This window comes from Gallinula chloropus (assembly GCF_964237585.1).
Source record: "Gallinula chloropus genome assembly, chromosome: 22".
Taxonomy (NCBI): domain Eukaryota; kingdom Metazoa; phylum Chordata; class Aves; order Gruiformes; family Rallidae; genus Gallinula; species Gallinula chloropus.
Window position 1 is genome coordinate 4,699,058 of NC_140107.1, and position 27,855 is coordinate 4,726,912.

The following is a 27,855-nucleotide window of genomic DNA, read 5'->3' on the forward strand; positions in this document are numbered from 1 at the left end:
TTGCAGCAGATCATCTTGAAATAGAGTTTGTTAAACCAGGTATGAGGAGCAGGTATTTGGAGCAGGTATTTTGACCGTTGGCTGTGTAACACTTGTCACCACTACAGCACCTCACTGATTCCCTTCCCATTTTAGGTCCGGCGGTTGTCCCTCACCAGTACTATGGAGTTACCCCCTGGGGAGTGTATCCTGCCAGTCTCTTCCAGCAACAAGCTGCCGCCGCTGCTGCTGCCACTAATTCTGCAAACCAGCAGACCACCCAGCAAACCCAGCAGGGCCAACAGCAGGTACGGTGTGGGATGCTTTGCACGTCGAGTCATTTACAGGCAGCAGGGCAGCTTTGAAGAATCCCAAATTACTGTATATTTTTCCCAATGACCACTCCTGACCCGCAACTTTAAGTAAAGAAAAGAGCATTTAGCTTCTCTTAAAAAAAAAAAAAACCAAACCCAAAATACCCAGAGGAGAAACATCTGTACGCTCCCTTCTGTCATTTATGCATCATGGAAATGAAGTTTGTTTGGAGTGGTGAGTTATTGCACGTTAATGCCTTGGAAACCAAACTAACTGGTTTGCAAACACTGCTGAGGATGCAGTACCAAATGTTGGTGTGTGAGTGGACATCAGCATCCTGCAAGCTGTTTCCCTGCTGATCACTGGTTTGAAGGCTATGGAGATGATGAAAATGCCTGTCAAATACTAAGTGTCACTAAGTGGCATGTTCTTGTTTTCAGAGTGCTGTCCAGTATTAGGAGGCTGGGTTTGGGATTGAAGAGTCCCAAAATAACAGGGTCAAAATAACAGCAGAATGAAATGGTTTGGTGTATGTGTGGGGATTTGGACACAGAAGGTGAATATGAAGAGAAAACACTGAATTTGCTGTTTTTCCAAGACAAACTGTGCAGCTGCTTTGCATCAGTCTGCAGAGAAATTTGGAGAGTTTGACATCTAAAGGGACAAAATTAATGAAGTTAGTGAAGGGTTTTCATATGTTTTGTGTTTCCCCCTTAAGTGTGTTGGAGAGAAATACCGAGACATGAATCTGGTGTTTAAATGGGATTTGCTTTATTAAAACAAAACAAATAAACAATGAAGAGGTCACACTGGGACTGATAAGGGAAACTTCTTCCTCATATACTTTGCAAGTGATGTGTGCTTGGTGGTGCTTGCACCATCCACCTCTTCTATCTTCATCCCTTGGCAGTGATGCTGGATTCTGTAGCCTATATTTTTCCTTCTGTTGAAAATTGTTGTGCATCTTGGTGATTAATCACAGTATAATTTCTTCTTCATTTTTTTTTTCTTCTTCTTTCATTATATTTTCCTACCTTCAAATAAGCATTTTCAAGCTTTGGTATTTAATCACAGTTGTACCTCTGAAGCAGATGACACAATCGTGAACCTACCAACTGCTGGAGCAGCAGGTGGAAAGTGAGAGACTGGTACAAGAATTAATAAGGAACAATAATTTCCTTCTTTTACTGTAATGAAAAGCCACACTAAACATTTTTTACAAAGTTATCCTAACAAAAAGTGAGGCTGCTCCTTTCTTGTAGTGACACTGAGCCTTCCTTTCTGGTCCTCATGGGTTTGAGACAGTGATCATAGAAAACAGCAATTAGCAGTTGAATCGATTAGCTTCTGGTTTGAAAATTAAAGCAAACCTCAGTGTTTGGTAGCATTAGGAGGTCTTTTTGGATAAAAGAGCAGTGATGCTTCACACCACCGACTCTGAAGCAGCCATCAGGAGGAGAACACTTCGCTCCTGACAAAGATAATCACCGAACCTCCCTGCCTGGCAGGTCATGATGCCAGGACCGCATCGAGCAGACCTGCTCGTGCAAGTGAAATGGCATTAAGAACATTAAAGCCAGTTCTGCCTTGGCATTCAAACAGGGAGCCTTTCCCTGCACAGAAGGTGTGTGCTAAGGAAGCTTTGGCAAAGGTTTAGGCTATTAAAATCAAAAAATATCAACCATCAGTAGTGTTTATAATATTTTTCCATTATTTCTACAGGTATGAGAGGGGTATTGTATCAAAAATAGTGTGGCCAGTAGGTCTGGAGAGGAGATTGTGCCCCTGGACTGGGCACTGGTGAGGCTGCACCTCGATTGTTGTGTCCAGTTCTGGGCTCCTCACCATCAGAAGGACATTGAGGTCCTGGAGCGAGTCCGGAGAAGGGCAACCAGGCTGGGGTGTGGGCTGGAGGGCAAATCCTCTGAGAAGCAGCTGAGGGAGCTGGGGGTGTTGAGCCTGGAGAAGAGGAGGCTGAGGGGAGACCTTATCACCACCTACAGCTACCTTCCAGGAGGGCAATGGTCTCTTCAGCTAGGGGACAGGAAATGGGACAAGGGGAGATGGCCTCAAGCTGTGCCAGGGCAGGGGCAGATCAGATATTAGGAAAAAATCTTTTACTGCAAGAGTTTTTGTGGCCTGGAACAGGCTGCCCAGGGAGGGTCTGAGTCACCTTCCCTGATGTGTTTATAAAAAGGGTAGATGAGATGCTCAGGGATCTGGTTTAGCTTAGGATGGGAATGGTTAGACTTGATGATCTTCAAGGTCTTTTCCAGCCTTATGATTCTGTAATTTCTCTGGAGAAGTGCTGAGGCACATGTTCTGGAGACCTAACACGTTGGTAGTGGACAGGTGATTTGTGATGCTCATGACATCTTAATAGAGTGTTTTTAAAACCCACCAATATCTCAGTCCCTGCAGCCTGCCAGCCCTCTCCTATGTTCAGTGCAGCCCCTTGCCCAGTGCCTGCTTACCCAGCACCGCGAGGCTCGCTTCGGGTGCAGGCTCTGACGCCAGTAGCAGACTCTGGGATGCATTAAAATGTCTAGATCTGTTAACTTCAGGATCCTGTCCCAGTCTCTTGGCCCACAAAGTCATTTTCTCCTTTAATAACTTGATGGGGTGACACACAGGATGTCACTTTTTGCAGCTGGGTACAAAAGGATGGCTTTTTTTTTTTTTAATAAGCTGACCTCAGTGGTGGGGGCAGACTCTTGCATCACTGCTTTGAGTAAAAAGCTTTTGCAAACAAAGCCTGTCACAGGTAATTACAGGAAAGGTCAGTTTGCCATCTTCCCTTTTGAGAGCAACGTGTGGTTAAACCACGAGAGCTCCGTGTAAAAGACGGTGTGTGATCTTTGGTCGTTATTTCCGATGAGTAAGTGTCATGTCACTGAGTCTGGCCGTTTTCTGTAGGGGCTGGCAGCTTGGAAAAACCCATGTCACCTCTGTGTCACCACCCCCACCACCCCCCCCAGCTCTGAAGTGGGGCTTTTTAAAGTTTCTGCTCAAATGGGCTTTCAGCAGTGCTTTTGTGGCAGAGCCCAGATGTTAGCTGGGATGGGGCAGGTGGCTTGTTATTGCTTGTAGCGAAGGATGGGGACTGGAGGTGTGTCCAGAAATGAAAGGTCAGATGATAAAGCGCTTCCAGATTATGCTCAGTAAGTCCCAGAGGGGCTGTGTTGTTTAAATGGGTCTGTGCACTCACCCATGGCAGTGGTGTGAAGGTTTGTGGTGGCAAAGGCAGCTCTGTCCTGAGTCAAGGGAGGGGTTGTCACACGCTGGCTGTGACAGAGCTGCTGTTGTGTGTGAGAACTTTTACTAGATCGCTGCCGATCCTGCTGCACTGATGATGCTCCTGTCCCTGGTGATTGCAGCTTGCTCCTGGGTCCCAAAATAAACAGATCAATGTTCCTCTGTCTTCCCCAGGTTCTACGTGGAGGAGCCAGTCAGCGTCCTTTGACCCCAAACCAGAACCAGCAGGGACAGCAGACCGATCCGCTGGTGGCTGCTGCAGCCGTCAACTCCGCCCTTGCCTTTGGACAAGGACTGGCTGCAGGGATGCCAGGTAGGGGCTCTCAGGGATCCACAGCATCTCCAGTGCCTAAGGAGAGCTAAGGGAATGGTGTCTCCTGTCTGTGTGGTGTCACATTTGCCTGGCATTTAGCAGGATTTTAGTTTTGTTGGGGGTGGGGTTTGTTTTTGTTTTAATCTGTGGGTGTACAAGGTGTTTTCAAGAGGCTGTTAGATGGGAACCTGACTACCTAGGCAGGGTCTTAGTTAAATCAGGGTTCAGGTCTCTGTGTCACAGATGGAAGAAAAAGTAAATGTTATCAACTGTATGGCTGGATGGGTGCATTAGCTGCCTCTGTAATCCAAAAAACTGATGGCTCCTCTTGAAAGTCATTTCCACATTTTCCTGTGCATCATTCTAGCTTATATGATCTTTATTTTAAAACCTCAGAGAGATCCTAGCCCTGTTCATTAGACTTGTCCCTCCAGCCCTGCATGGTGGTTGACTTGAATGGGATATAGGGTCTTCCCCTTCATGATTTCTTCCAGGAAAATTTTTTACTGCAAGAGTTTTTGTGGCCTGGAACAGGGTGCCCAGGGAGGGGCTGAGTCACCTTCCCTGGATGTGTTTAAGAAAAGGGTAGGTGAGGTACTTGGGGATCTGGTTTAGCTTAGGATGGGAACGGTTGGACTTGAAAAAGACTTAAAGGTCTTTTCCAACCTTGTGATTCTGTGATTATATTGGGTTGTGGGTTTTTTTGCTTCAGGTGAAGCAGAGCTGTTGTTGCTCCCCCCTGTTCATATTGCCATTTAAAACCTTGCTGCTCTGCCCTTGCCTGAAGGGGATTGACCTGCCATGTGTTGAGCTACCTCTTCCCTTACCTGTGCATCTGGAATTTGCCTCTGCAGGTTACCCCGTGCTGGCTCCTGCCGCTTACTATGACCAAACAGGTGCTCTCGTGGTGAATGCAGGGGCCAGGAACGGGCTGGGGGCCCCTGTCCGGCTGGTAGCCCCCGCTCCAGTCATCATCAGCTCCTCTGCAGCACAAGCAGGTGAGTCCCAGTCCCATCATGTGAACAACCTGCTCCATCCCCAGTGCAGGGTGGACCTGAAATCCTCTGGGCTGGGCTGGCAATGATGACACACTTGCCCTCACTGAGATCCCTTGCGGGGATCACTGTTGAGAGCATCCTTTGTGCTCACAGTGGGCTGAGCCTCCAGAACAGCCTCAGAGAGGTAGCGTTGCATTAACTCCAGTATTCTTCAGAGTTTCACGACAGTTATTTAAATTTGCCTGCTGGTATCTAGTTTCCCACATAATAAATGGGTTTAGCTGATGTGGGACTCCCAGATGATCACCTCACGTAAAACATTACATGTCTGGCCTTTGCCAGGAGTTGTTTTGGGTTTTATTAAGGTTCTTTGGGAGTTCAAGGCTTTGAAAGGATTTTTTCCAGCCAAAATCTGTGCGTGTAAGCAGTCTGCCAGTGTTAGATTATGAAATGGGCCTTATAATTGTTTCCTTGTAGCTCTTGTTTATCTTGCTTTTTTCTTTTACTTTGGAACTGGCTGCAAAACAAAAGCACTTGGGTTTGATGTTCTTAGCACCATGGGATTGCTTTCTGTGTGCTAAAGGACAATTTTGCTTATTTCAAAACTTGTGTTTCTTAATTGGCTGTTGCCAAGTGTGTGGTTGTATTGATTTGGATCTTAGATCTTGAGAGAAAGGGAACGTTTTTGTGTGTTTGATCTGTGGAGCTCTAATAATGCCAGCAGCAGTAATAATAACTGGGCATTGTTGGTATTTGGGGGGCTCAGTGCAAGACTTGTGGAGCTCGGATATGGAGGGAAGAGACTTTATGCAGAGTTTGATGCTAAAGGGAGGATTTAATCCTGAGGGGGAAAGGAAAAAAAATGTAGTAAATAAATGAACCAGCTAAGTTTTAACATCTAGAACTGCTATGAAAGTGTTTTTTTCAGCCTTTGCTCCTGATTGCTTTCTCCCCAGCGGTTGCAGCGGCTGCAGCTTCAGCCAACGGTGCAGCAGGTGGCCTGGCAGGAACCACAAACGGACCATTTCGCCCTCTAGGAACTCAGCAGCCCCAACCCCAGCCCCAGCAGCAGCCCACCAACAACCTGGCATCCAGCTCCTTTTACGGCAACAACTCTCTCAGCAGCAATTCCCAGAGCAGCTCCCTCTTTTCCCAGGGCTCTGCCCAGCCTGCCAACACCTCCCTGGGATTCGGAAGCAGCAGCTCTCTTGGTGCCACGCTGGGCTCTGCGCTAGGAGGGTTTGGGACAGCAGGTAAGAACAGCAGCTTCTTTATGGGGGGGAGGAAAGAAGCAGATGGCTCTGTGTAAGGTAGTGAATGGGCTTGTGAGGTGCTGGAGCTGGCTGTGGTGCAGAGAGCTGCTGAGGCCGAAGGGAAATCTTCCTGTAGGGACTTCAGAACCTGCAGCACTTTCTGGTGAACCTTCTTTTAGTAGCTGATCCCTGAGAAGTACCAAAGTAAAGAATTTGTGGTGTTGTGCACGTTATCAGTCACTGCTACAGATTTTGAAAGTTTTTAAAGAGCTTTGAATTGCCTTGTGCTTGGTGGAGATACTGGGCAAACAGACTCCAGAGTGGTGTCTACCCGTGTTCTAACCCTGACTTCTGAGAAATGGCTAAGTAACTTCTTGGGATTTTAAAAAAGCTGATCCGAGGTGGTTTCCATGCTTTATTCTGGGATTTGTTTCTATCCTACACCAGGAAAAGGCACTTGCTGTGCTTACAAGAAATGCTACATACAAGGTTTGTTTGCATTTGTTAAGTGGTTGGACACAAGGACCTTTATTTTTTCAGGAAGATGTCTGTGGGTTGGGTTTTTTTTTTTTTCTTAGATTTTTTTTTTTTGAAGTTGAACAATTATTTTAATTACTGCTTAGTCTCAGAGGTAGTAATTATGTCCTGAACTTTCCTGCTTTCATCACTGTGAAGAGCAAGTTAAAACATGCCTTTTGAACCTTCACTGTCAGAAAACACTGAGGGGGACACTGTCACTGCATCAAATCACAGTTTCAAATAAAAGTTATTCTAAATATTTTTCTTAAACCAAGCCTGAGAGTCTGAACCTTGTTCCATTCAGGTAAACACAGCATTCACTTCAGTTTGTTTAACTAATTAAATTCAATTACTAGTTTGCTCAGTGCCAAGATGCACAAACTTGTTTTCCCTCAATCAATGAACAAAAATGTGAGGCTGTTGCTTCTAGAACTTGTCTGCAGTCATGAAAAATGATTAGTTCATGACAGTTAACAATTTCACTATTAAACAAGGCTTTTTAATGCAAAATTGATTTTCCCCCCCTGAAGTTGACAGTGCATTGAAAGAGTTTGTATTTGACTACCAAGACAATTCTTAAAGAAATGGTGGGGTTTATGTGTTTAAATTGAATTCTGATTTCCATCTCAAAGCATGGTGCAAATGGGACCTGTTTTCTAATACAATGAAAGGTGAACATAAGGAATTGAAGTAAACGTGCCCAAAGCTGCACATGCTCTTAAGTAAACATGAATAGATCAAATCTCATGTTGGATTTAGTTTAGCTCTAGTGGCCAAAGAATAAATAGGAGGCAGCGCTTGCAGGGTGATCTAATACCTCCAGTTAAACACAGTGATGTGCTTAAGGGCTTTGAAGCCTTGAGTACTGTGTCCAGTTCTGGGCTCCTCACCATTAGAAGGACATTGAGGTCCTGGAGCGAGTCCAGAGAAGGGCAACCAGGCTGGGGAAGGGGCTGGAGGGCAAATCCTCTGTGGAGCAGCTGAGGGAGCTGGGAGTGTTCAGCCTGGAGAAGAAGAGGCTGAGGGGAAACCTTATCACCACCTACAACTACCTGACAGGAGGGTGCAGAGCGGTGGGTGATAGTCTCTTCAGCTCAGTAACAGGAGATGGGACAAGGGGCAATGGGCTCAAGCTGTACCAGGGCAGGGGCAGAGCAGATAGTAGAAAAAAATTCTTTACTGAAGGAGTTTTTGTGGCCTGGAACAGGCTGCCCAGGGAGGGGCTGAGTCAACTTCCCTGGTGTGTTTAAAAAAGGGTAGATGAGATGCTCAGGGATATGGTTTAGCTTAGGACAGGAATGGTTGGACTTGTGATCTTCAAGGTCTTTTCCAACCTTGTGATTCTGTGATATGCAGAGCTGCTTCTGAAGGTCCAGAAGCAAAGTGTTAGGTGTTGGTGTCTGAAAGCCAACACGTTTGCAGTCGTTCTGTGTGTCTGTTGTGTTCTGTTCTGTTGCTTCCTGTAGGCAGGGTTTTTAATCTCGTGATATTTCTGCTTGTGGATTATTTTGGAGCTCTCTTTCTCAATCTGTTGGTTAAAAAAAACCCCTATAAAACCATAAATGCAAAGACAGCATTCAAGCTAATGGTTTATATCAAGGATTGCTGCTTTATCATTAACAATGTGGTTTTAATTAATGCATGCCATTTGGGCCATGCAACACCTGTAGGAGAACAACAGCCTGGTGCAGCGGAGTTGTGCTGTCTCTCCAGCTCTCCAGTTGTCTCAGGCAGTTTGCTGACTTGACACAAATTCACTCTCTCCCTCTTTCCAGTTGCTAACTCCAACACGGGCAGTGGCTCCCGCCGAGACTCCCTCACAGGGAGCAGTGACCTGTACAAGAGGACATCCAGCAGTTTGACACCTATAGGACACAGTTTTTATAATGGCCTTGGGTTTTCCTCCTCTCCTGGACCTGTGGGAATGCCTCTGCCCAGCCAAGGACCTGGCCACTCTCAGACTCCACCACCTTCCTTATCTTCACATGGATCGTCTTCAAGTTTAAACCTGGGTAAGAGGTGCCGCTGCCCCAGCACTGCAGGTTACTGCTCTGCTCTCCCTTGGCGTGGAGGTGCGATGGCCCCGCTGCTGGGTAGGTGACGTTCCTGCTGCCTGGCTGCTGCTCTTACTCCCTGGGCAGGGTCCTGGCTTTTGCAGAAGTAGTTGGGGAAACAAGCTGGAGTTGTAGTGCCTGTGTTACGTGTTTTGTCTCTTGCAGTAGTTCAGCTGTTACACAGGAAGGTTTCAGTATTGACACCTTGTTTCCTCATCTCTAAATGATGGGATAAGGTTTGGGAAACAAGCTGGTTCTCTTGCGTGCATCTCAGTACCAGTGCTGAGTTGCTTGTAAACCTGGAGCAGAATGGGTACAGAGGGCTGATCCTGAAACTTGTCGGGTGTTTTAAAATGCCCTTGACGTTTCAATAATAAATTAACAAGCTTAGAATGCAGTTTCTTCTTTTAACCAAAATAGGCAGCGTGATTTGGAGCAGCACTTGGCTTTTAGCTGAGGATTTTGGGAGTTTGCTTTTGAAAATATCCCATCAACGTGACCTTATGGAAAGCACCTCAGTGCACGGGGGAGGCTTTGGTTATTTTGGTAAGATACCTGACTTTATGCAAGCTACGTCTTCTGGAAGAGATTCTAGATGGCCCAGAGCTCCTACAGACAGGAAAGGAAATCTTTAAATAAAGCAAATATTATATAATAAAACAATCCTCATCTGAGCTTCCTGAAGTGTTCATTTCCAGGCCTTATAAACAAATGAGGTGGTTTGTTGCATCCACACCAGATAATTTAGTACCTGCTCAAAAAAGATGGCTTTGCTTTGATTCTGTCACTCATCTGTCTGGATTTACCAAAACTTGGGGTTATTGGAATGTTTTTCCATGCATATACACACCCATCAACTACCATATTTATCATGTTTATTATGTGTGTGTGTGTGATAAATTTGATGCTAAAGGTTAGCATGGAACAGGAATAAATACCTTTTTTTTTTCCAAGATCAACTTTAGATTTACCATCTTTCCTTGTTCGGAGCTTTAATAGAATTGGAAGGGTTTTAACTTTATTTATGCAGCTGTACAGCCCTTAAGCTGACAGTTAAATAGCTACAATAAATTAATGCTGAAGACTAACCAGATTCCAAACCTGGCACTAGAAAAAGTCTGTTGCCCCTGCAGGCAAACAAAAGAATGAATCTTAAAAACTGGATCAGAGGAAAGGTTAATCTGAGAATAAACTCTAGGGGGAAAAAAAGCAGAGTTACCATTTACATAAATGGGCTGAGTCCTGGAGCAGCTCACGTGGGTCTTCCCATCTTGGCAAAATATTCCTCTCCTGGTAGCCAGGTTTCCTCTGTGGCTGTCTTTGTGCTTGGTAATGCTGCAAGAAAAACCCAGATCTTTCATAGACTAGCTCTGCTTTTTTGTCATTTTCACCTGGAAAACCGTAAAAGGTCATTTTATTTATTTGCAATTTCTCTTTCACCTGGAATGGAAGGCAGTGTTAAATGTAGCTGTAGTTTCCTTTGGTTATCACATCAGTTTTAATGCTATAAAAAGAGCACAGGCATTGTTTTTCCTTATGAGAAGCAGGAGGCTGACTCCTGTTTGGGACTGCTATCAGTAGTAGTTGATACCAAGGACGAGGAGTATTTCTCAATATCTAAAAAGGAAAAGACAGATGGGAACACCCAAACATGGGTGTGCCAGAAGAGAAGTCGGAGCAGTCGGGTTTGAACCACATCCTGCTGCTGCGTTACGTGGGGGGAGACAGCCTGGGAGAGTCACTTGGAGTGACTTGGATTTCAGGGTGACACAGTGACATCAGACGTTGGCATCAGATCTCACTGGCCATCAGCAAACCTGCGGGTAAACGCCGTGTAAGTTGTGAGTTTGACTTTGTCACGTCTCCTGGATGCCCAAGTCGATGGCTTGTTGGGTTGGGGGGGGTGTGTGGTGTGTGCAAAGATTCAGCTCCTGCTTTTCTGGCTCTCTGGAAGCTCGTAGCTGTGAGAAATGGGGTGTATTTATCAAGAGAGGCTTTTTTTCTGGTGGTGTAAAGTGACCTTGTGAAATGTCTGGGCAATCACGAGTACCTGAAATAACTGTACAGCAGGTTCCTATGGTCAGGAACTGCTGGAGGAGGAAGGCTGAGCTAAATAATGTGCTTTGAACTCAGAGGTGTATGCAACACATGCAACTGTGTGTAGCTGGGACAAACAAGTACTCGCTTTTGGGTACCAAAGGCAGCAGGGACTCTCCTCTTCCCCAGTATGGATCAAAATTATAGCATTATAAATTACTAAATATGGGGTTTTTTTAAACTATTAAGTTTCTTTTTGGCCAGGTTACGCTTCACATCAGTCTGTGTGGCCCCAGAAACAGTTTATGTGTGTGCAGCTGCTTGTGGTCCCATAGAAACACTGCAGCCTGAGGCTGAATGTGTCCAGCTCTGGGTTTTCCCAGTTTGGAATGGGGATCAGGATTTACAGCAGTAATTAGTTTAATTTTATGATGCTCTTGCAGGACTTGCTTGGGAGGGGGCTGTCTCATACTGTAGTCAGCCTGAGGAAGCAGAAACATGCATGTGGGAATTAAATTCATTAGAGATTTTGGGGGAAAACTCTGGGGAGCCAGTAACCAGTTACTGTGACCAACTGGGAAGGCTGTGGGGCTGTGTCTCCCATGGGGGCTGGTGGGACACGTGGCGCTGGGGTGACAGGTTGGGATGATGACAGGGGGGTCCTGGTGCCCTTCCCAGGCAGCATGGGGTCCCCTGGGCGGGGTGAGTGCTCCCTCTGTGCTGAGCCCCCGTGGGGACAGCAGCAGGGACGCCTTTGCCGTCGCTGCCTGCTTTCTTGCTTCATCTTCCTCTTTCTCCCATTGTTCTGGCATTTCTCACACTGTGCTCCTGCCTCCAGAGCAATTTGAAGGCCCTATAAAAGTCCCCTGGAAGCTCCCTTAAGAAGCGCTGTGTTTTCAGACAGCAGCCTTTGTGTTTCTTCTTGACTCACCCTTTCACTGTCTTTCCCTGAAATCAGTAATTCTTCCAGGTTAACCCTGTCTCCTGTGTCCCAGCAAACACCAGGATGACTTAACCATTTCAAAATGGGAAACCCTTGGTTGCTGCAGTGTGAGTCTGAGGAACGTGTGCACCTTGGGAGTCCCCAGGAGAAAGAGTCCGTGCGCTTTGTCCTCCCCAGATACAGGCTTTTCCAGACGTATCCCAGACCCTTGGTGGATACATTCAGAGACCAAGCTGCACCCCAGCTGTGCCTTCTGCACAGCCTCCGTGCTCTGCAGGCAGCACTGGTTTGCACTCCTGTGTGGATGCTGAGTGCTCTGCATGGGCACAATAAGGTACCTCTGCGTGGTTTGCACACTCCCCTGTTGAAGTTTGCTCTGGCTGAGGACATGGGAGATACTCTTCGTGCTTACATCTTGTGGGAGTCCTGTCCCATCTTTGGGGGTTTTGCCCTTTTACCTCACCTTAGAGTCCCTGAGAGCTTCCAGAGCTGCAACCTCTCTGTACAGCGCTTGAACGTGGAGCTATTCTGTTGTAGTCACTGCTGAGACCCTGCTGGAGTTACCTCTGGCTGATGGATGAAGGACTGAGCCCTTGAGAGGTGATTTGCTGTTCCTTTGAAGAACATCCTGGTCTCTCCAGCAGCCCAGGATGTCAGGGGCCTCAGGGGTGAAGAACAGGTAGGAAGATGATGCCTGCACCATTGGCAAGGCCCCTAAGAAAGATATGATCAAGTTGAGTCTCCCCCTTGAGAAAAGGACCTTTGGCACCAGCTCTGGGATGTCACAACCACCTCAGAAACAAGGGAGCTTAATTAATCAGGCTGTTACCAGATGCTTAATTCTCATACAGAGTTTCCTGCCCAGGAGCTGCCTTGGGGCATTGCTGGCAGAGGATTGCAGTTCCCTCCACTCGCTCTTTATTAGGATTTTATTTAATATTTCAATTTCAGGTGCTGTTGTACATCTGGTCAGTTCTCTTTGCAGACAGCCCTAACCTGAAGGTCTTTCCCTTCCCTTTCCCATGCAAATGCTTCTCATAGATTTCTTTTTCCAGGTGGTTTGCCCTCTCTGCTTCACGTTGGCTTTGTGAGCAGCAAGTGCCTGTGCCGTAAGACCATTTTTCTTGGGAGGACTTGTGTGCCCCCCACACTCCCCATACTGCCATACTCGCTCAAGGCACCTTTCAGTCTTTGACCAGTAGAGGGTTCCCAAGCCCTGCAAGAAAGGGAAGAGTTCTCAGCCATAGCTTGAAGCAAATACTAGGAATTACAGGCAAGGAAAGGGTGTTTGAAGGGTGACTTGGCTCCTGTCCCTGTATCCCTGGTATGGGGTACCTCAGCGACTGTCTTAATGCAGGTGAAAATCTTCAGGGCATTTGTGAAAGCACGAGGGATTGAAAAGGATTTATTTGCTGGTTTTTAATTTATTGTTATTTACCTGTATTTAAAAGTGATTTGGGTTTGGTTGGGGTTTGGGGTTTTTTTTTTATATCCAAAATGTTTATGCTTGCTTCTTCCTGCTTTTTTTTTCTTAGCTAATTTAATTCCATTCCTGCTATGTTTCTTTTCAATCAGTCCTTCCCAGGGCAGCAGGCCAGGTGAAAAAACCCCTAAGGCTGGATGATAAGGTAGTTAGAAACAGCAAGTTGGTGACAAGATGCAAGTGGTGGGTTTCTTGTTCCTCTTAGTTTTGAGACAGCAAGGAACAGCAATTGTTGCAGTCTGTTCTCTGCTGAAATGAGCTTTTCCTGACTCAACGCAGCATTGCTGTGCTAAGGGGTGATGCTAGAACTGTGTCCCTGATGAAACAGGGATAGGCTGAAAGAACTGGGGCTGTTCAGCCTTGAGAAAAGAAGGTTAAGAGGGGATCTTACTAGTGTTTATAAATATCTCAAGTGTGGGACACGGGGGGAAATGGGCAGCTTCTTTTCAATGGTCTGTGGGGACAGGACAAGGGGCGATGGCCTCAAGTTGGAGCACAGGGAGTTCCACACCAGCATGCGGAAGAACTTCTTCCCAGTGAGGGTGAGGGAGCCCTGGGACAGGCTGCCCAGGGGGTGTGGAGTCTCCTTCTCTGGAGAGATTCCAGCCCCGTCTGGACACTGGCCTGTGTGCCCTGTCCTAGGGACCCTGCTTTGGCAGGGGGTTGGACCCCATGAGCTCTGGAGGTCCCTTCCAACCCCTACAGCTCTGGGATTCTGTGAAATGAATTTGGGCTCAGTTTGTTTAGCTCAGCTGCCTTTAACCATGTCAGAAACCCATCTTGGTGGAGAAGGACGGCGTGCTCAGGCTGTACGTCGGTTCCTCAGCCGCTTCATTTCACCCTGTTGACATGCCCTTGTGTTTATGACTTGCAGGAGGGCTCACAAACGGGAGCGGCCGTTACATCTCCGCCGCTCCTGGCGCGGAAGCCAAGTACCGCAGCGCGAGCAGTGCCTCCAGCCTCTTCAGCCCCAGCAGTACGCTCTTCCCGTCCTCCCGCTTGCGCTATGGGATGTCTGATGTTATGCCCTCTGGCAGAAGCAGGCTGCTGGAAGACTTTCGCAATAACCGGTACCCTAATTTGCAGCTGAGGGAGATTGCTGGGCACATCATGGAGTTTTCCCAAGATCAGCATGGATCCAGGTGGGATTAAAACCCCGTACTCTGCGGGAGGCTTCTGGGACAGCTGCTCCTTGAGTTAGTCCTTTGCCCATTGCATCAGATCCTGATGCAGAGGGACAGGACAGGGAGAAGTCAGTGCAGTAGCATGATGCTCTGACCCTCCTTTTTTAAAGGCTGGGACAGATTGGGATAGCAGGAGGCCCCTCTCTGTGGAGGAGCTTGCTTTGTCATTTGCTTGCTAGTCCCACTGGCAGAGCTTATCTCAAAGTGCTGCCTGGCTGTGAGACCTTGCTGTATTAGTCCATTGGGATCCACTTTCCTTGGGATGAGGAGATGTTGGAATACCGACAGTGACATGTGGCCAGGGACCCTGTGGCTGTGACCACCCCAAGGTTTTGGATAGCTGGATAGGGCAACTGCATCCTAAAGATTTCTGCTTTGCAAGAGCTCAGTGTCTGGAGCTCTAGAGTGGATTGTGAGTGTATATGCCCTGTTTTTCAGGTTTATTCAGCTGAAACTGGAGCGTGCTACCCCAGCAGAACGTCAGCTCGTGTTCAACGAGATCCTTCAGGCAGCTTATCAGTTGATGGTTGATGTGTTTGGAAATTATGTCATCCAGAAGTTCTTTGAAGTAAGTCTGTGTTCCCCTCTTTACAAGTCTTGCTGGGATCCCTGCTTGCCTGAGGGAGTGGGTGGGCTCAGACGAACTCTGCTCTTTGTCTGAAATGATTGGTATCAGTCCACACAGATGTCATTTCTCTTCCTGCATCATCCTCTTGGGGTGACTGAGGGGTTGTACTCCTAAAGACTCATCTGAAAAGCAACACTTTGCTTTGAGATGCAGAAGGTATAGGAACAAATAGCAACATATCCAGGAGATGTCAGTCCAACAAGAGTTTCAGGGATGCTGGGCTGAGCTGTTGGCACTCAGGTTTTCTGTGAAAAGAGAAACTTTTTCCAGGGACCAGCACCTGCTGGAAGAAAGCGCTGTGTTTCCCTGCAAGAGGCTGGGCAGACACCCATCTCTCCTTCTTGAAACTGCTGTGTTTTTCTCCACCAAGCCTCAGTGCTTCTTTTATCCAGCAGTTTAATAGTGACCCTGGGATGGGTTAGTGAACTGGCCCGTGTTACCCCATGCCTCCACCACCTTTGACTCTGGAGATTGTCACGGGTGTTGGGCACATCTAACAGACACGGACCAGACATCTGGCTTGTGCCTGGCCTCATCCCTTGCAGCAGGGCTGGTGTTTTGTTTCCATTCAGTAGGCACAGTGCTGCTTGTCCAACACTTCAGCGTGGGGGGGCTGCCATGCTGCTTGGCCACATTGAGGGGTTTTGTGCTCTCAGTGATTCATTCTTGTCTTCCCAGTTTGGCAGCCTGGAGCAGAAGTTGGCCTTGGCAGAACGCATCCGTGGGCACGTTCTGTCCCTGGCTCTGCAGATGTATGGCTGCAGGGTGATCCAGAAGGCCCTTGAGTTTATTCCCCCAGACCAGCAGGTAATTGTAAGTTTCAATTTTAACTTTCTTCTTGATGTTTAACGTTCCTTGCCATTTGGTGACCCGAACTGAGACCTTCTGTTCCTCTTGTGGCTGGTGTTCTTTTGGTTTGGTTTGTGGCATGTTCGTTAACGTTTCATGTGCATGATAAATATGTCTGTGGGTCTCATCATCGTCTCCTCCTTCCACTTAACTGGTGATGGTGGTTCTCCCTTAATTCCCCAAGATCAGATTATGTATGAGGGGAAACTCTGAATGATGGTGAATTAGAAGGTACTTATTTTTAAATCCCTGGAAGGAAGCAGTCCTGGAGTTTTTGCCTTTAATATCACTGCTTTGATATGTGGGTCAATACTCTGCTTTTCTGCAGCAAGATGTACGCAGAGCTCCTAGTTCCTGTTGAGCCCAGCCTGGCACTGGAGAGATGTGGATGATAGCCAGAGTCCCTCTCAAAGCTCATTAATAAACCAGTTCCTCTAGGGTTTAATGAGCTATGAATTAAGATGAATATTATGCTAGGCAAGCTAGCTAATGAAGGTGTAAGGAATTGTAGTACAAGAGTCTCAATGTTGGTTATTGAATTAAAAGACAGAAAGAGGCTTTAGGAGTGTATTTTGGCTGGGCCAAGCTCTTGCCCCAGGGAGGTAGGTGGGTGCTGGCCCAAACTCCAGCACCCCTGGTCTGAGGATTTACTAATTGCCTACTTCCAGAACGGTAGTTTTGAGTAGGTTATTGAGTATTATTAAATGCCCCAAACCTGTCATTCTCTGTTTCCCAGTTGTGGATCTTTTAGCCTGCTCTGTGCTGCTTGGGTCATGTCTAAACCTTATCTCATGGTTTCCTTAATTACCATAAGGTGTTCAAGTGCCCAGGTAAAATACTAGTGGGTTCTTCTCCCAGCGCTGATGGGGTTTAGTGGCATACAAAGCCAATACCCAGAAAGTTTCTGAAGTTTGGGCATTTTAGATTTCTTTCTTGGGGGGAGCAGAGGATGGAATGGGGACTGCACAGCAAAGTTGTGTTATGACAGACTGTCTTCAGTTTGGATCCTTAACTTGTTAAGAGGACACTTGTGTTTAATGCAGTGAGTGCTTCATTTCCCAAGAGTGTCTTTCTGGGTGGTTTCTGTAGCACAGCAGGCTTTCTCTCAGTGTTTGACCGCTGGAAAACTTCCAGTTTGAAATACATCAGAGCATCCTTCATACCTCTCCTATTCACCACCACTGCTGGCAGTGAAAACTTGGTGGTTATGAGCCATGAATCTTGGTGGTGCTTTCTGTTTGTGTCTCTCTCCTCCTCATAGAATGAGATGGTACGGGAGCTGGACGGCCACGTCCTGAAGTGCGTCAAAGACCAGAACGGTAACCACGTGGTGCAGAAGTGCATCGAGTGTGTGCAGCCTCAGTCCCTGCAGTTTATCATTGATGCATTTAAGGGACAGGTAAGTACTTAGTAAAGCTCCTGACTCATTCATTATATCTTTATACGTTGCTTTGAATAGCACAATAGTACTTGTAATGTGTTCAGATACTGTGTTCAGATACTGTGAATTTTAACATCAGCTGAAACTCTTCGGTCATGTCTCTCTGTGGGTGCATTGCAGTAGAGCATCCTTGCAAAAATCTGTGTTCCTGGAACATAAAGTTGGGGTTTTTTTCAGTGAAAAACTAGTCTCTTGTTAATCCATCTTTAGAGTAAAGGTGCTGAGCAGAGTTTTGTGGTGGATACAGTCTGATTACAATCCTCTCTGTGAGGACAGCTTTAGAGGACTGGGGGGAAAACATGAGTTCCAGCTAGGAAAGGGCAGTTAATTGTGCTTCCCTCTCCTCGTTTTGCCTTGGTATCCTCTCCTGATCTTTTGGCCCCAGATAGCAAGTGTGTAAGTGACTTCTGCCTGTAGTCAGCTTGTCTTCCCATACAAAAGCACTGGTTTGGGCATTTCCAACTTCAACTTAATTGATGTTGGAGAGGGACTTTAAAGTCTTAAGGGGTTGTCCGCAGGGATGTGAGGATAGCCAGGGGTTGTTCTCATAAGGACCATACTGTGTTACTTTGATTGTTCCTGGAAGAGCTGTGACAGTGGGGACTGGCTCAGCTGGGCCAAAACAAACTTGCTCAGCAGATTGGCTGATTAGGATTTTGCTTTGGACTTTCCAGGAGGGAGTTAGGCGAGGTGAAAATACTCTGTAAAGTGGGTTGGTGACATTTTGTGGACCAGCTATCCCAGTTTCAGCTGAACTTTCATATGAAGGATTAAATTTACCACTTCAAGACTTATTTTTCTCCAGTTAATTGCACTTCAAGTCCTGTTTTCCTGCACAGTTTACTCAGTAGTAATTTGGAAACTGTCGATTTAACTTGAGTGCTTGGATTTGCTACTTTGGTTAATTTCAAGCAACTAAATAGGACTTTGTGCTTTAGACAGAAAACTCTGCAGCACTAATAAAATGTGTCATGTTCTTACCAACAGATTTGGTAAGCCATTAGAAATGAGAAAGAAGGTTCCTTGTTATCACTTCTCCTCATGCAGTTGAGGCTTTTTAAACAAATCCAAATAGTTGAGGAAAATCCTTTGCTGAGTGTTTCCAACCTTTCTGGTTCATCCCATCTCTTACATAGCTTAAAACATGGTGCTGGCAAGCAGTATGCTGGGTTTAATCTTCTGAAATCGTGTTTTAGCACAGCTTCTAATAGTGCTGGGCTGTCCCAGTGTGCTTTTTGGTAGTTAAGAGGCTTTAACCATTTGTTTTCCTGTTGGCTGAGCGGGGAGGCTGAAGCACAGGTAGGGATGTGATGTGCTTGCACTCACCCAGCTGGTCCTATGGCAGTGGGGATCAGATGTTTCCAGTTCCAGTGGAGCATCTACTGCTTTACCCTTCCATGTCTGGGGAAAAAAACACCACGTGTTCATATAATTCCAAAAGGTTTCTAGGATTCCTGAAGGATTCCCAAAGACTAACAGGTGTGTTGCTGCCTGTGCTTGCCTGTCTTTGTTAAACACAGGTTTTTGCGCTGTCTACGCATCCGTATGGCTGTCGCGTGATCCAGAGGATCCTCGAGCACTGTCTCCCTGAGCAGACCCTACCTATCTTGGAGGAACTTCATCAACACACTGAGCAGCTTGTTCAGGTCAGCGTGGGAAGGGGGAATGTGGGTGTTGTGGGATGTTTCCTGGTTATTGCTCTGTATTAGGGATGCTCCCGCAGGTGTAGGGCTGCTGGGATCATCTGAGACTCTGCTCCTGAGGAGGAATGGGAAAGAATAGAGCAGACAGGAAACACACCTTCACTGGTTGGTTTGGCCATAGCAACATTGTACTTCCTCTCCTTTTTAAAAAGGATTTTAAGTGAGTGTGTGTCCTAATGCTTCACTCCAGAAGTTACAGGGCAAGTAAGAATGAAGCAAGTTGATGCACAGAGCTGATTCTTTGGAGGAGTAGAAGCACCAAGTAATTGGAGTTTTTAAAATGGCTGTATGTGCACCCCCTTCCTGGCTGTCTGTCCCTGGAAAAACAGTGCCTGTTTTACTAGAATTTAATGTTGGGACACGATGGATGTAACAGCAACTGTGCCCTGTCCTGTACGCTCACGTATTTAGTGCTTGGGAAGTGGGAAGAGGTTGGGCATGGAGGTGAGATGTCACATCATGCCTCTAGTGTTGTCAACAGGGAAAATGCCTCTCTCATCATCTGAATAGACACACATCCAGAATATGAACGTGCCTAAGCTGAGTCTGCTGTTACTAGAACTGTGGTGCAGCCCTCCAGGATGTGAGGCTTGGTACCTTTGAGCCTGAAGAAAGCAAATCTGAAATAAGCAGACTATCGACATACCATGTTCAAGGAGATGGTTTGGAGTTTTATAATGGGTACAAAGATGCATTTTACCTCCCAGTAAAACTCTAGGACGCACTTTTGCTTTTGTAGAGGTGATTTATACAGTAGTAACTTTAATTAGTGCTTAGTCCAAGTTTGTAAGTCTTTATTCACGTTAGGAACTAGTTTGATGTGAATGGTTCCTGTTCACGTTTTGTCACACGCTTCTGCTGTCTCTCAAACAGGATCAGTATGGGAACTATGTTATCCAGCATGTACTAGAACATGGTCGGCCTGAGGATAAGAGCAAGATTGTAGCAGAAATTAGAGGCAACGTGCTGGTGTTGAGTCAACATAAATTTGCTAGGTATGAATCTGTTCCTTGAAGTCTCCACGCCCTGAGGGAGCATGGACATGTGCTGGAGTGGCAGAAGAGTTTTGGGGGTGGGGTGGGGTGTAGGCAGGTGAAAGGAGGGGAAAATAACTTCTTGCTTAACAACAGAACGCTGTTCCTAACTGCTTGTAAAGTGGGATGAATGACCAGCAAGGTAAGTTTTACTTAGAATCATAGAATAGAATGTCCTGAGCTGGAAGGGACCCATAGGGACCATCAGTCCAGCTCCTGGCTCCACACAGCCCAGTCCAGTCAGAGCTGCGCTGAGCACATTGTCCAGACTCTTCTTGCCCTCAGCCCAGCTCAGGGCTGTGACCCCTTCCCTGGGGAGCCTGTGCCAGTGCCTGACCCCCCTCTCAGCACAGAACCTCTTCCTGACACCCATCCTAAACCTCCCCTGGGGCAGCTTCACGCTGTTCCCTGCTCCCCAAGGAGAGGAGATTGGCATCTGCCCCTTCACTCCCCCTCGTCAGGAAGCCACAGACCCCCATGAGGTCTCCCCTTAGCCTCCTCTTCTCCAGGCTGAACTAACCCAGGGACTTGAGCCTCTCCTCCTAAGCTTTCCCCTCCATTTCCTTCCCCATCCTCATTGCCCTTGTATTGAAGGAGGATGAAGATGTGGAAGAGCAGCTCTAATCCAAGTTCTGAACTTGACAAAGAGTTTTTGTGTGTGGTGGTTTGGGTTTGGTTTAGGTTTTTGTTTGGTCTTGTTTAGTTTTGGTGGGTTTAACTTGAATAATAACATGCCAGAGAACATTTCCCTGCTCTGGGCTGCTCTGTCAAGCCATGAGGGAGTTTGGGAAATGAATTTAGCAACAGTCTTTTCTCATCCCACTTTCACAGACGAATCTGGGCTTTTTATATGGCAAGTCTTGCAGTCCTTTGAGACACATGCGTAACGATATCCTCTTAGGGAAGCTGCAGCACTCTGAGCTTGTTAGTCCAGATGCTACAGAGCTACACATGGATAGAGGCAAAACCCAGGTTCCTCAGTGGCTGTCCAGACACAGTATTTCCCACGTTTGTAAATCCCTTTTGTGTGCGGGTGGCCATTTGAACATGAAGGCTGAGCTCTTCAAAGGCTCCACACTCTCACCTTCTTGTGGTTGGTAAAATAGTGCTTTAATGCTTACAGGCACAAGGGAAGTGTAATACCAACAAGAATTAAAAGACTGTGGTCTTAATGTTTTTATTTCAGTTTCTTCCTCCCTGACTTTGCCTTGTTCTTTCTTTTTCCCCCTGACCTTCTTTCTGATGGAGCGTTAATTAGTGTAGGATGGCCCCTGAGCTGAGCAAACCACTTGGTGATTCTGACGATTCAGTCAGGGATGCTGAAGATAAGACTGGCAAAGCTCTCCATCCCCTTTCATATGTCCTGTTTAACTTGGCTCTCAGGAGAGCAGAGGCTGCTGATCTGACACATTCAGGAATTTTTGGGAATTCTCTGCCTTCACTAAGATCTTTTCGGTCCTGGATCGCATTTCCCTGTTGTTTTAGCCTTGGACCTCTGTTCCCATCCAGCTCCAGTACTGAGAACCAAAGAAAGAGCATCTCCTCTGCTCTAACAGGCACACTGTGCGAGCAGATGCTGATCTCAAATACAGTATTGTTGTGCAGTTGCCCAAATTTGGGTGAAATAAACCCTAAACTAGCCCTTTACCCAAATTCCCACCCAGATCCCTGCATCCCTGGACTGTTCCGTTTCACGTTGCCTTATTTCTGTGCCAGCACATGTGTGTCTCCCCAAACCATTCTCCCTTGCTAGCAGCATAGGAAGGAGCTCTCCTCAGGGTTGAATGAAAAGCCCTGTGGAGATGTTGTTACTCACAGATTGTCCATCTCTTACTGTTACAGCAACGTAGTGGAGAAATGCGTTACCCACGCCTCCCGCACGGAGCGTGCCATGCTGATTGACGAGGTGTGCACTATGAATGATGGCCCTCACAGTGCCTTATACACCATGATGAAAGATCAGTATGCCAACTACGTGGTACAGAAGATGATCGATGTGGCAGAACCAGCTCAGCGGAAGATTGTCATGCACAAGGTAAGCAGCTGCTGTCGATTGATAAGGCTGTAAGGCTTGTCACCGCCTCGCTGGCTGTGGAAGAGGAAGAAGGCTGATGTGATTGCTTTCCCTGTTAGAATTTCCTAATTTGCCCCTGTATATTAATTAATTAATTGCATTGGTGAGGCCACATCTCAAGTGCTGTGTCTAGTTCTGAGCTCCTCACCATCAGAAGGACATTGAGGTCCTGGAGCGAGTCCGGAGAAGGGCAACCAGGCTGGGGAAGGGGCTGGAGGGCAAATCCTCTGAGGAGCAGCGGAGGGAGCTGGGAGTGTTGAGCCTGGAGAAGAGGAGGCTGAGGGGAGACCTTGTCACCACTTACAACTACCTGAAGGGACAAGGGGAAATGGCCTCAAGCTGTGCCAGGGCAAGGTCAGGTTAGATATTAGGAAAAAATTTTTTACTGAAAGAGTTTTTGTGGCCTGGAACAGGCTGCCCAGGGAGGGGGCTGAGTCACCTTCTCTGGATGTGTTCAAAAAAAGGGTAGATGAGATGCTCAGGGATATGGTTTAGCTTAGGATGGGAACAGTTGGACTCAGTGATCTTAAAGGTCTTTTCCAACCTTGTGATTCTGTAATGACAGAGGTATTTGAGTTGTGTATTTCAGGAGTAGCTGAAGTAGGAAAATGTGAAATAATGAGATGCCATTTGGACTCAAAACTAGCTGGTTGCTTCTAGCAGTCTCTTCTGACCTAGTAACCCAGTTCTGCATTCCTGGTGTAGCAAATGCAACTAAAAGCTGCCACGACTTTCACTGTGGCAGCACTGTCAGGTTGGTTGGTGCCTTGCTGGGGACCCTCTGACGCTCTGGCGATGACGACACACTTGCCCTCACTGAGAACAGCGTTCGCTGATGAGAGCCCTTTGATACGCTCAGTGGAACCGAGCCAGACCTGCCCGCTGCTGAGTCCCCAGCCTGGACCTGATGACTGTGATGACTGTGATTCAGATACTGCTGTGTCACACTGTCTCCCCTGTGCAGCCCCAGTGGGTTTGGGATGGTGACACTGTGCTAACAGCTGCGTGGCTCTAGCGTCAGTTTGGTGCCATTCATCAAATTCTTCTATTTTTGCCTTTTGGTATAATTTTGATGGGAGTCTTCTGTGCTTTGACATTACGCTGCAGTGTTTGAAGGTGTACCTGAAGGGACCTACAGGAGAGCTGGGGAGGGACTCTTTAGAAGGGCCTGGAGTGATGGGATGAGGGGGGATGGTTTTAAATTGGAAGGGGGGAGATTTAGATTGGATATTAGGAAGAAATTCTTCACTCTGAGGGTGGTGAGGCCCTGGCACAGGGTGCCCAGGGGGGTGGTGGCTGCCCCCTCCCTGGAGGTGTTGAAGGCCGGGTTGGATGGGGCCTTGAGCAGCCTGGTCTGCTGAGAGGTGTCCCTGCCCATGGCATGGGGGTGGGACTGGATGATCTTTAAGGTCCCTTCTAACCCAAACCAGTCTGGGATTCTATGTAATGGTTTCAGGACTTAATATTTACCCACAGTGAAGATGTTTGGGAATTAAAGACGTGTTGCTGCCAGTCCTGCCCTCAGGGCTGCTTGTGTCCTGTGCAGCAGCAGGCTTCAAAGATCCCATGATGTCATCATTTCCATGGTCCCATCTGCATGTGTTTCACTGTAATGAGTGGGAGGAAAAGGCTCTTAGAGGTGGGGTGGAACTGAAATTCTTTTCTTTGGCTGCATGCTTTTAGTTTCTGTTAATTTGTGGGAAATACTAGGCAGAGCTTAGACCTCTTCCCAGTAATAAAACACTCTCACCGGCTTGGAAAACCCCGTGTTTACCTTTTTTAAGAGGAACTGTGAAGAGTGTCAGGTGTTCAGATCCCAGTGAATTCAACTGCTTTTAGGACTTCTTGAGTAAACCAGAGCAAGTGACGTTTCTGTAGAAAGAAGTGGGTGTTTGCTGCGTGAAGGAGCTGATTTCACCTACGCCAGGCGGTTCATCAGTATAGAGACAACATTGATGCAGCTGAAATAACCTTCAAGGGTGGCTAATTCTTAGGTTTAGGAGTCATCTGTAGTAGTTCTTTAAACCAAAATCAGTATTAGTCCAAAGGAAATGACAGAGATAATTAAATAGATGTATTTGGCAAGGGATATATGCAGTTGTAGTGGGATGACCTGTAGCTTTGCTAATCTATTTATAGAGATAGATTAACAAATATATATAGATATACACACAGATTACTTTTACTGACACATTCTTTTTCCTGTCAAGCAACGTCTTTTTGAATAAAATGCTAATTAGGTTATCATTGTGGTTGTCAAAAATAGAATGGGGATGACAGCTAAATAGGACTGGGTGGGTATGAAGATTTCAGCTGTGTTCTCAAGGTGAATGAAAGCCTGGGAAAATCGAGTGTATTGACTGTTGCTTTGGGGTTGTGAAAATTGCTGTTAGTACAAACAAGGGGTTTGTGTTATTGTTAAAGACAGTGCTTTGATTTAAACAAAAATAGAAAATATTGAAAAGTAATTTGACCCATCAGTTCTGTCAGTTAAAAAGAAAAGTGCCTTAGAAGTGAAGATGAACAAGGAATGAAGTGTTGGACCCGGGGAGCTTGTTCTTCTCCTTAACCTCAGGGCAGCAGTCAGACCTCCTTGGAAACGTGGGCAGGGCCAGGGCATCAATTCATGATTCTGACAAGCTGGGTCCTTGAACTGAAACAGGAATTGCAACAGCTGGAAGCTGAGCTGAGGATGCCGGAGGAGCTTGGGATGGATTTCCTCTGGGGATGGTGTGCAGTCAGTCCTGGTGATGCTCTTGCCTGAGGAGTGGGGAGTGCTGCTCTTGGCTCCTCTCTTGCCCCGACTGCAGCTGCTGCTTGTGGAGCATGAAGCCTGTTGCTGCTGAAGGAGCGTGTGTGATGTGGGTGTTTCTCATGGGGGATGGAAGGGCAACACACTCACCTTGTTCCTGGGAAACTGTCACACAATCACAGGCGGCATGAGGTTGGAAGGGACCTTCAGAGCCCATCAGCCTGGAGAGAAGAAGACTAAGGGGGGACCTGATTAATGGTTATAAATATCTTCAGTATGGGATGCAGGGGGAAATGGGCAGCCCCTTTTCAGTGTCTGTGGGGACAGGACAAGGGGCAATGGCTGCAAGCTGGAGCACAGGGAGTTCCACACCAACATGGTGAAGAACTTTTCCCCATTGAGGGTGAGGGAGCCCTGGGACAGGCTGCCCAGGGGGTGTGGAGTCTCCTTCTCTGGAGAGATTCCAGCCCCATCTGGACACTGAACTGTGTGCCCTGTCCTAGGGACCCTGCTTGGGCAGGGGGTTGGACCCGATGAGCTCTGGAGGTCCCTTCCAACCCCTGTGGTTCTGCGATTCTGTAATTCCAATTCCTAAACTTCTTTTCTCTCTCCTAATCTCCCAGATCCGGCCTCACATCGCCACCCTGCGTAAATACACCTACGGCAAACACATCTTGGCCAAGCTGGAGAAATACTACATGAAGAACGGGGTGGACCTGGGGCCCATCTGCGGCCCCCCCAATGGCATCATCTGAGGCAGCCGCCCGGGGAGGAGCTCACTGACCACCCGGCATCTCCAACCAGCAACCAACAATATTCCACTATACAGCTAGAAAACAGTTTATGGTTGCTAAAGAGAAGACAAAAAGAGGAAAAGAAAAAAAAAAAAAAGAGCAAAGCCTTTGTAAATTCCTTTAATTTTATTATGCATAACATGTACTAATTATTTTTTTTAATTAACTAATTGCCCTGCTGTTTTACTGGTGTATAGAATACTTGTACATAGGTATCAAATGTACATGGAAGGCCACATTTTTGTTCACTGTTGTATCTATATTCCAAAATGTGGAAACTTTCAGGGTGGTTGGTTTGAAGAAAACAAGAAAAACAAAACGAGCAAACACAAAGTTTTTAATTCATCTGCCTGGCAGGCGACTTCTTTGCAAGTACCTGTTTCTTCTCCTTTCAGTGGAAACTCAGTGAGAAGGTTGAATTTTAGTTGATTCATGGCATGAATGATGCATTTAACACTGTTTATATTAAAACCAATTCAATGTGCTAAAGCTTTGGTTTTAAAAAAAAAACAACAACAAGACAAACCAAAACCAAACGAAAAACCCAAGAAAAATTAAGGTTTTAGAAACTTTTTAATTGCTTTTTATTTTTATTACTTTGAGTATAACATGCTAAAAGAGGGGTAGCTTGGCTGGCGGGGGTTTTTTTTGGGGGGAGATGGAAAACAACATACACACCCAGAAAATAGTTTGGTTTTTTAAAAAGCAAAGGGTTGGGGGGGGCTGGGTGTACTTGTTTACTGCCTACTCAGTTTGTTCTGTTAACATTGAGAGACACAATTTGATTATTTAGCATGAGGAAAAGAGGAAAAAAAACCCTAATAATAATAATAATAATAAAGTAAATCCAACTCAGCTTTGGTCTTGCTTCTATAAATATATAGTGTATACTTGGTGTAGACTTTACATATATAAAAATTTGTAGTATTTTCTTGTTTTGATGTCTGATCTGTATCTATAATGTACCCTAGTAGTGGAACATACTTCTGACTGTACAATTGTACATTTGTAAACCTCTGTAATGTAAATGTGGAGAAGTTTGAATCGACATAAACCCGTTTTTTGGTAAGAAAAAAAAAAAAAACCACACAAAATTAGGAAAAAAACCTGTGCATTTCAGTGTATATTCACACCTTTTATGGTCGTAGCATATAGTGTTGTATATTGTAAATTGTAATTTCAACCAGAAGTAAATTTTTTCTTTGGAAGGAAATGTTCTCTTTATACAGCCTAGTTAATGTTTAAAAAAAAAAAAGACCAAAAAAAAGAAGAAAAAAAAATGCTTGGTTTTATTTGTCACCTAGTTGAACAGTAGCGATCCTTTCTAAATGTTATACAAAGAGAAAATCCCTGATTCAGTTCAAAATAGTGTTTTTTTGAATCTTAAAAAGTAATGTTTTGCTTATTTTGTGACAGTAAGAAACAAAAAGTGCAAAAGTACAGAACCCCCCCTAGTTTTCCTTACAATCAGAGTCCCTTTTCACCTTGTAAAGTGTGAATCACCTTCCCTTTTTTGTACAGAAGATGAACTGTATTTTGCATTTTGTCTACTTGTAAGTGAATGTAACATACTGTCAATTTTCCTTGTTTGAATATAGAATTGTAACACTACACGGTGTACATTTACAGAGCCTTGTGTATATTTCCAATGAACTTTTTTGCAAGCACACTTGTAACCATATGTGTATAATTAACAAACCTGTGTATGCTTATGCCTGGGCGACTATTTTTTGTAACTCTTGTGTAGATTGTCTCTAAACAACGTGTGATCTTTATTTTGAAAAATACAGAACTTTGGAATCTGGCTTTTGGGTTTGCTTTGAACACCTGCCCTGGTGCCACCCCGAACTCTCCTGCTTCCCTTCTTGGGGGGGTTGGTTTAGTCTTCCCAAGGGTTGTGTCCACCCTGAGCTGCAGATAACACGTGGAGGATGAAGAGTACAGCCTTCCAGTCCCTGAAGGGAGCAGAGGAACAGGAGGGGAATCAGCTTGTTAAAGGGTGGATAATGGCAGGACCAGGGGGATGGAGTGAAGCTGGAGGAGGGAAGGGTGAGATGAAATGTTAGGGGGAAGTTCTTTCCAGAGAGAGTGGTGAGGGGCTGGAACAGGCTGCCCAGAGAGGGGGTGGGTGCCCCATCCCTGGGGGTGTTCAAGGCCAGGTTGGATGGGGCCCTGGGCAACCTTGTGTAGCTCCAGGCCTGGAGGTTGGTGTCCCTGCCTGTGGCAGGGGGTTGGAGCTCTGTGATC

General features: G+C 46.3%; 1 protein-coding gene across 2 annotated transcripts in view; it reads left to right on the forward strand.

Annotated features, from left to right (window-relative positions):
* The window catches only part of PUM1 (pumilio RNA binding family member 1), a 78,169-nt gene extending 51,908 nt beyond the window's left edge, over window positions 1-26,261 (forward strand). The window contains exons 10-22 of one of the 2 annotated variants that reach the window (XM_084274225.1): window positions 136-287; window positions 3,724-3,862; window positions 4,717-4,860; window positions 5,817-6,113; window positions 8,408-8,644; window positions 14,024-14,291; window positions 14,772-14,901; window positions 15,640-15,768; window positions 17,072-17,209; window positions 18,772-18,897; window positions 19,828-19,949; window positions 21,831-22,023; window positions 25,438-26,261. In XM_084274225.1, the coding sequence (XP_084130351.1) occupies window positions 136-287; window positions 3,724-3,862; window positions 4,717-4,860; window positions 5,817-6,113; window positions 8,408-8,644; window positions 14,024-14,291; window positions 14,772-14,901; window positions 15,640-15,768; window positions 17,072-17,209; window positions 18,772-18,897; window positions 19,828-19,949; window positions 21,831-22,023; window positions 25,438-25,569 (2,207 nt within the window). In that variant the 3' untranslated portion in view covers window positions 25,570-26,261. Of the gene's footprint in view, window positions 1-135; window positions 288-3,723; window positions 3,863-4,716; window positions 4,861-5,816; window positions 6,114-8,407; window positions 8,645-14,023; window positions 14,292-14,771; window positions 14,902-15,639; window positions 15,775-17,071; window positions 17,210-18,771; window positions 18,898-19,827; window positions 19,950-21,830; window positions 22,024-25,437 lie in introns of both variants that reach the window. The other variant, XM_084274224.1, reaches the window with a different exon arrangement.
* Window positions 26,262-27,855: the final 1,594 nt, after the last annotated feature.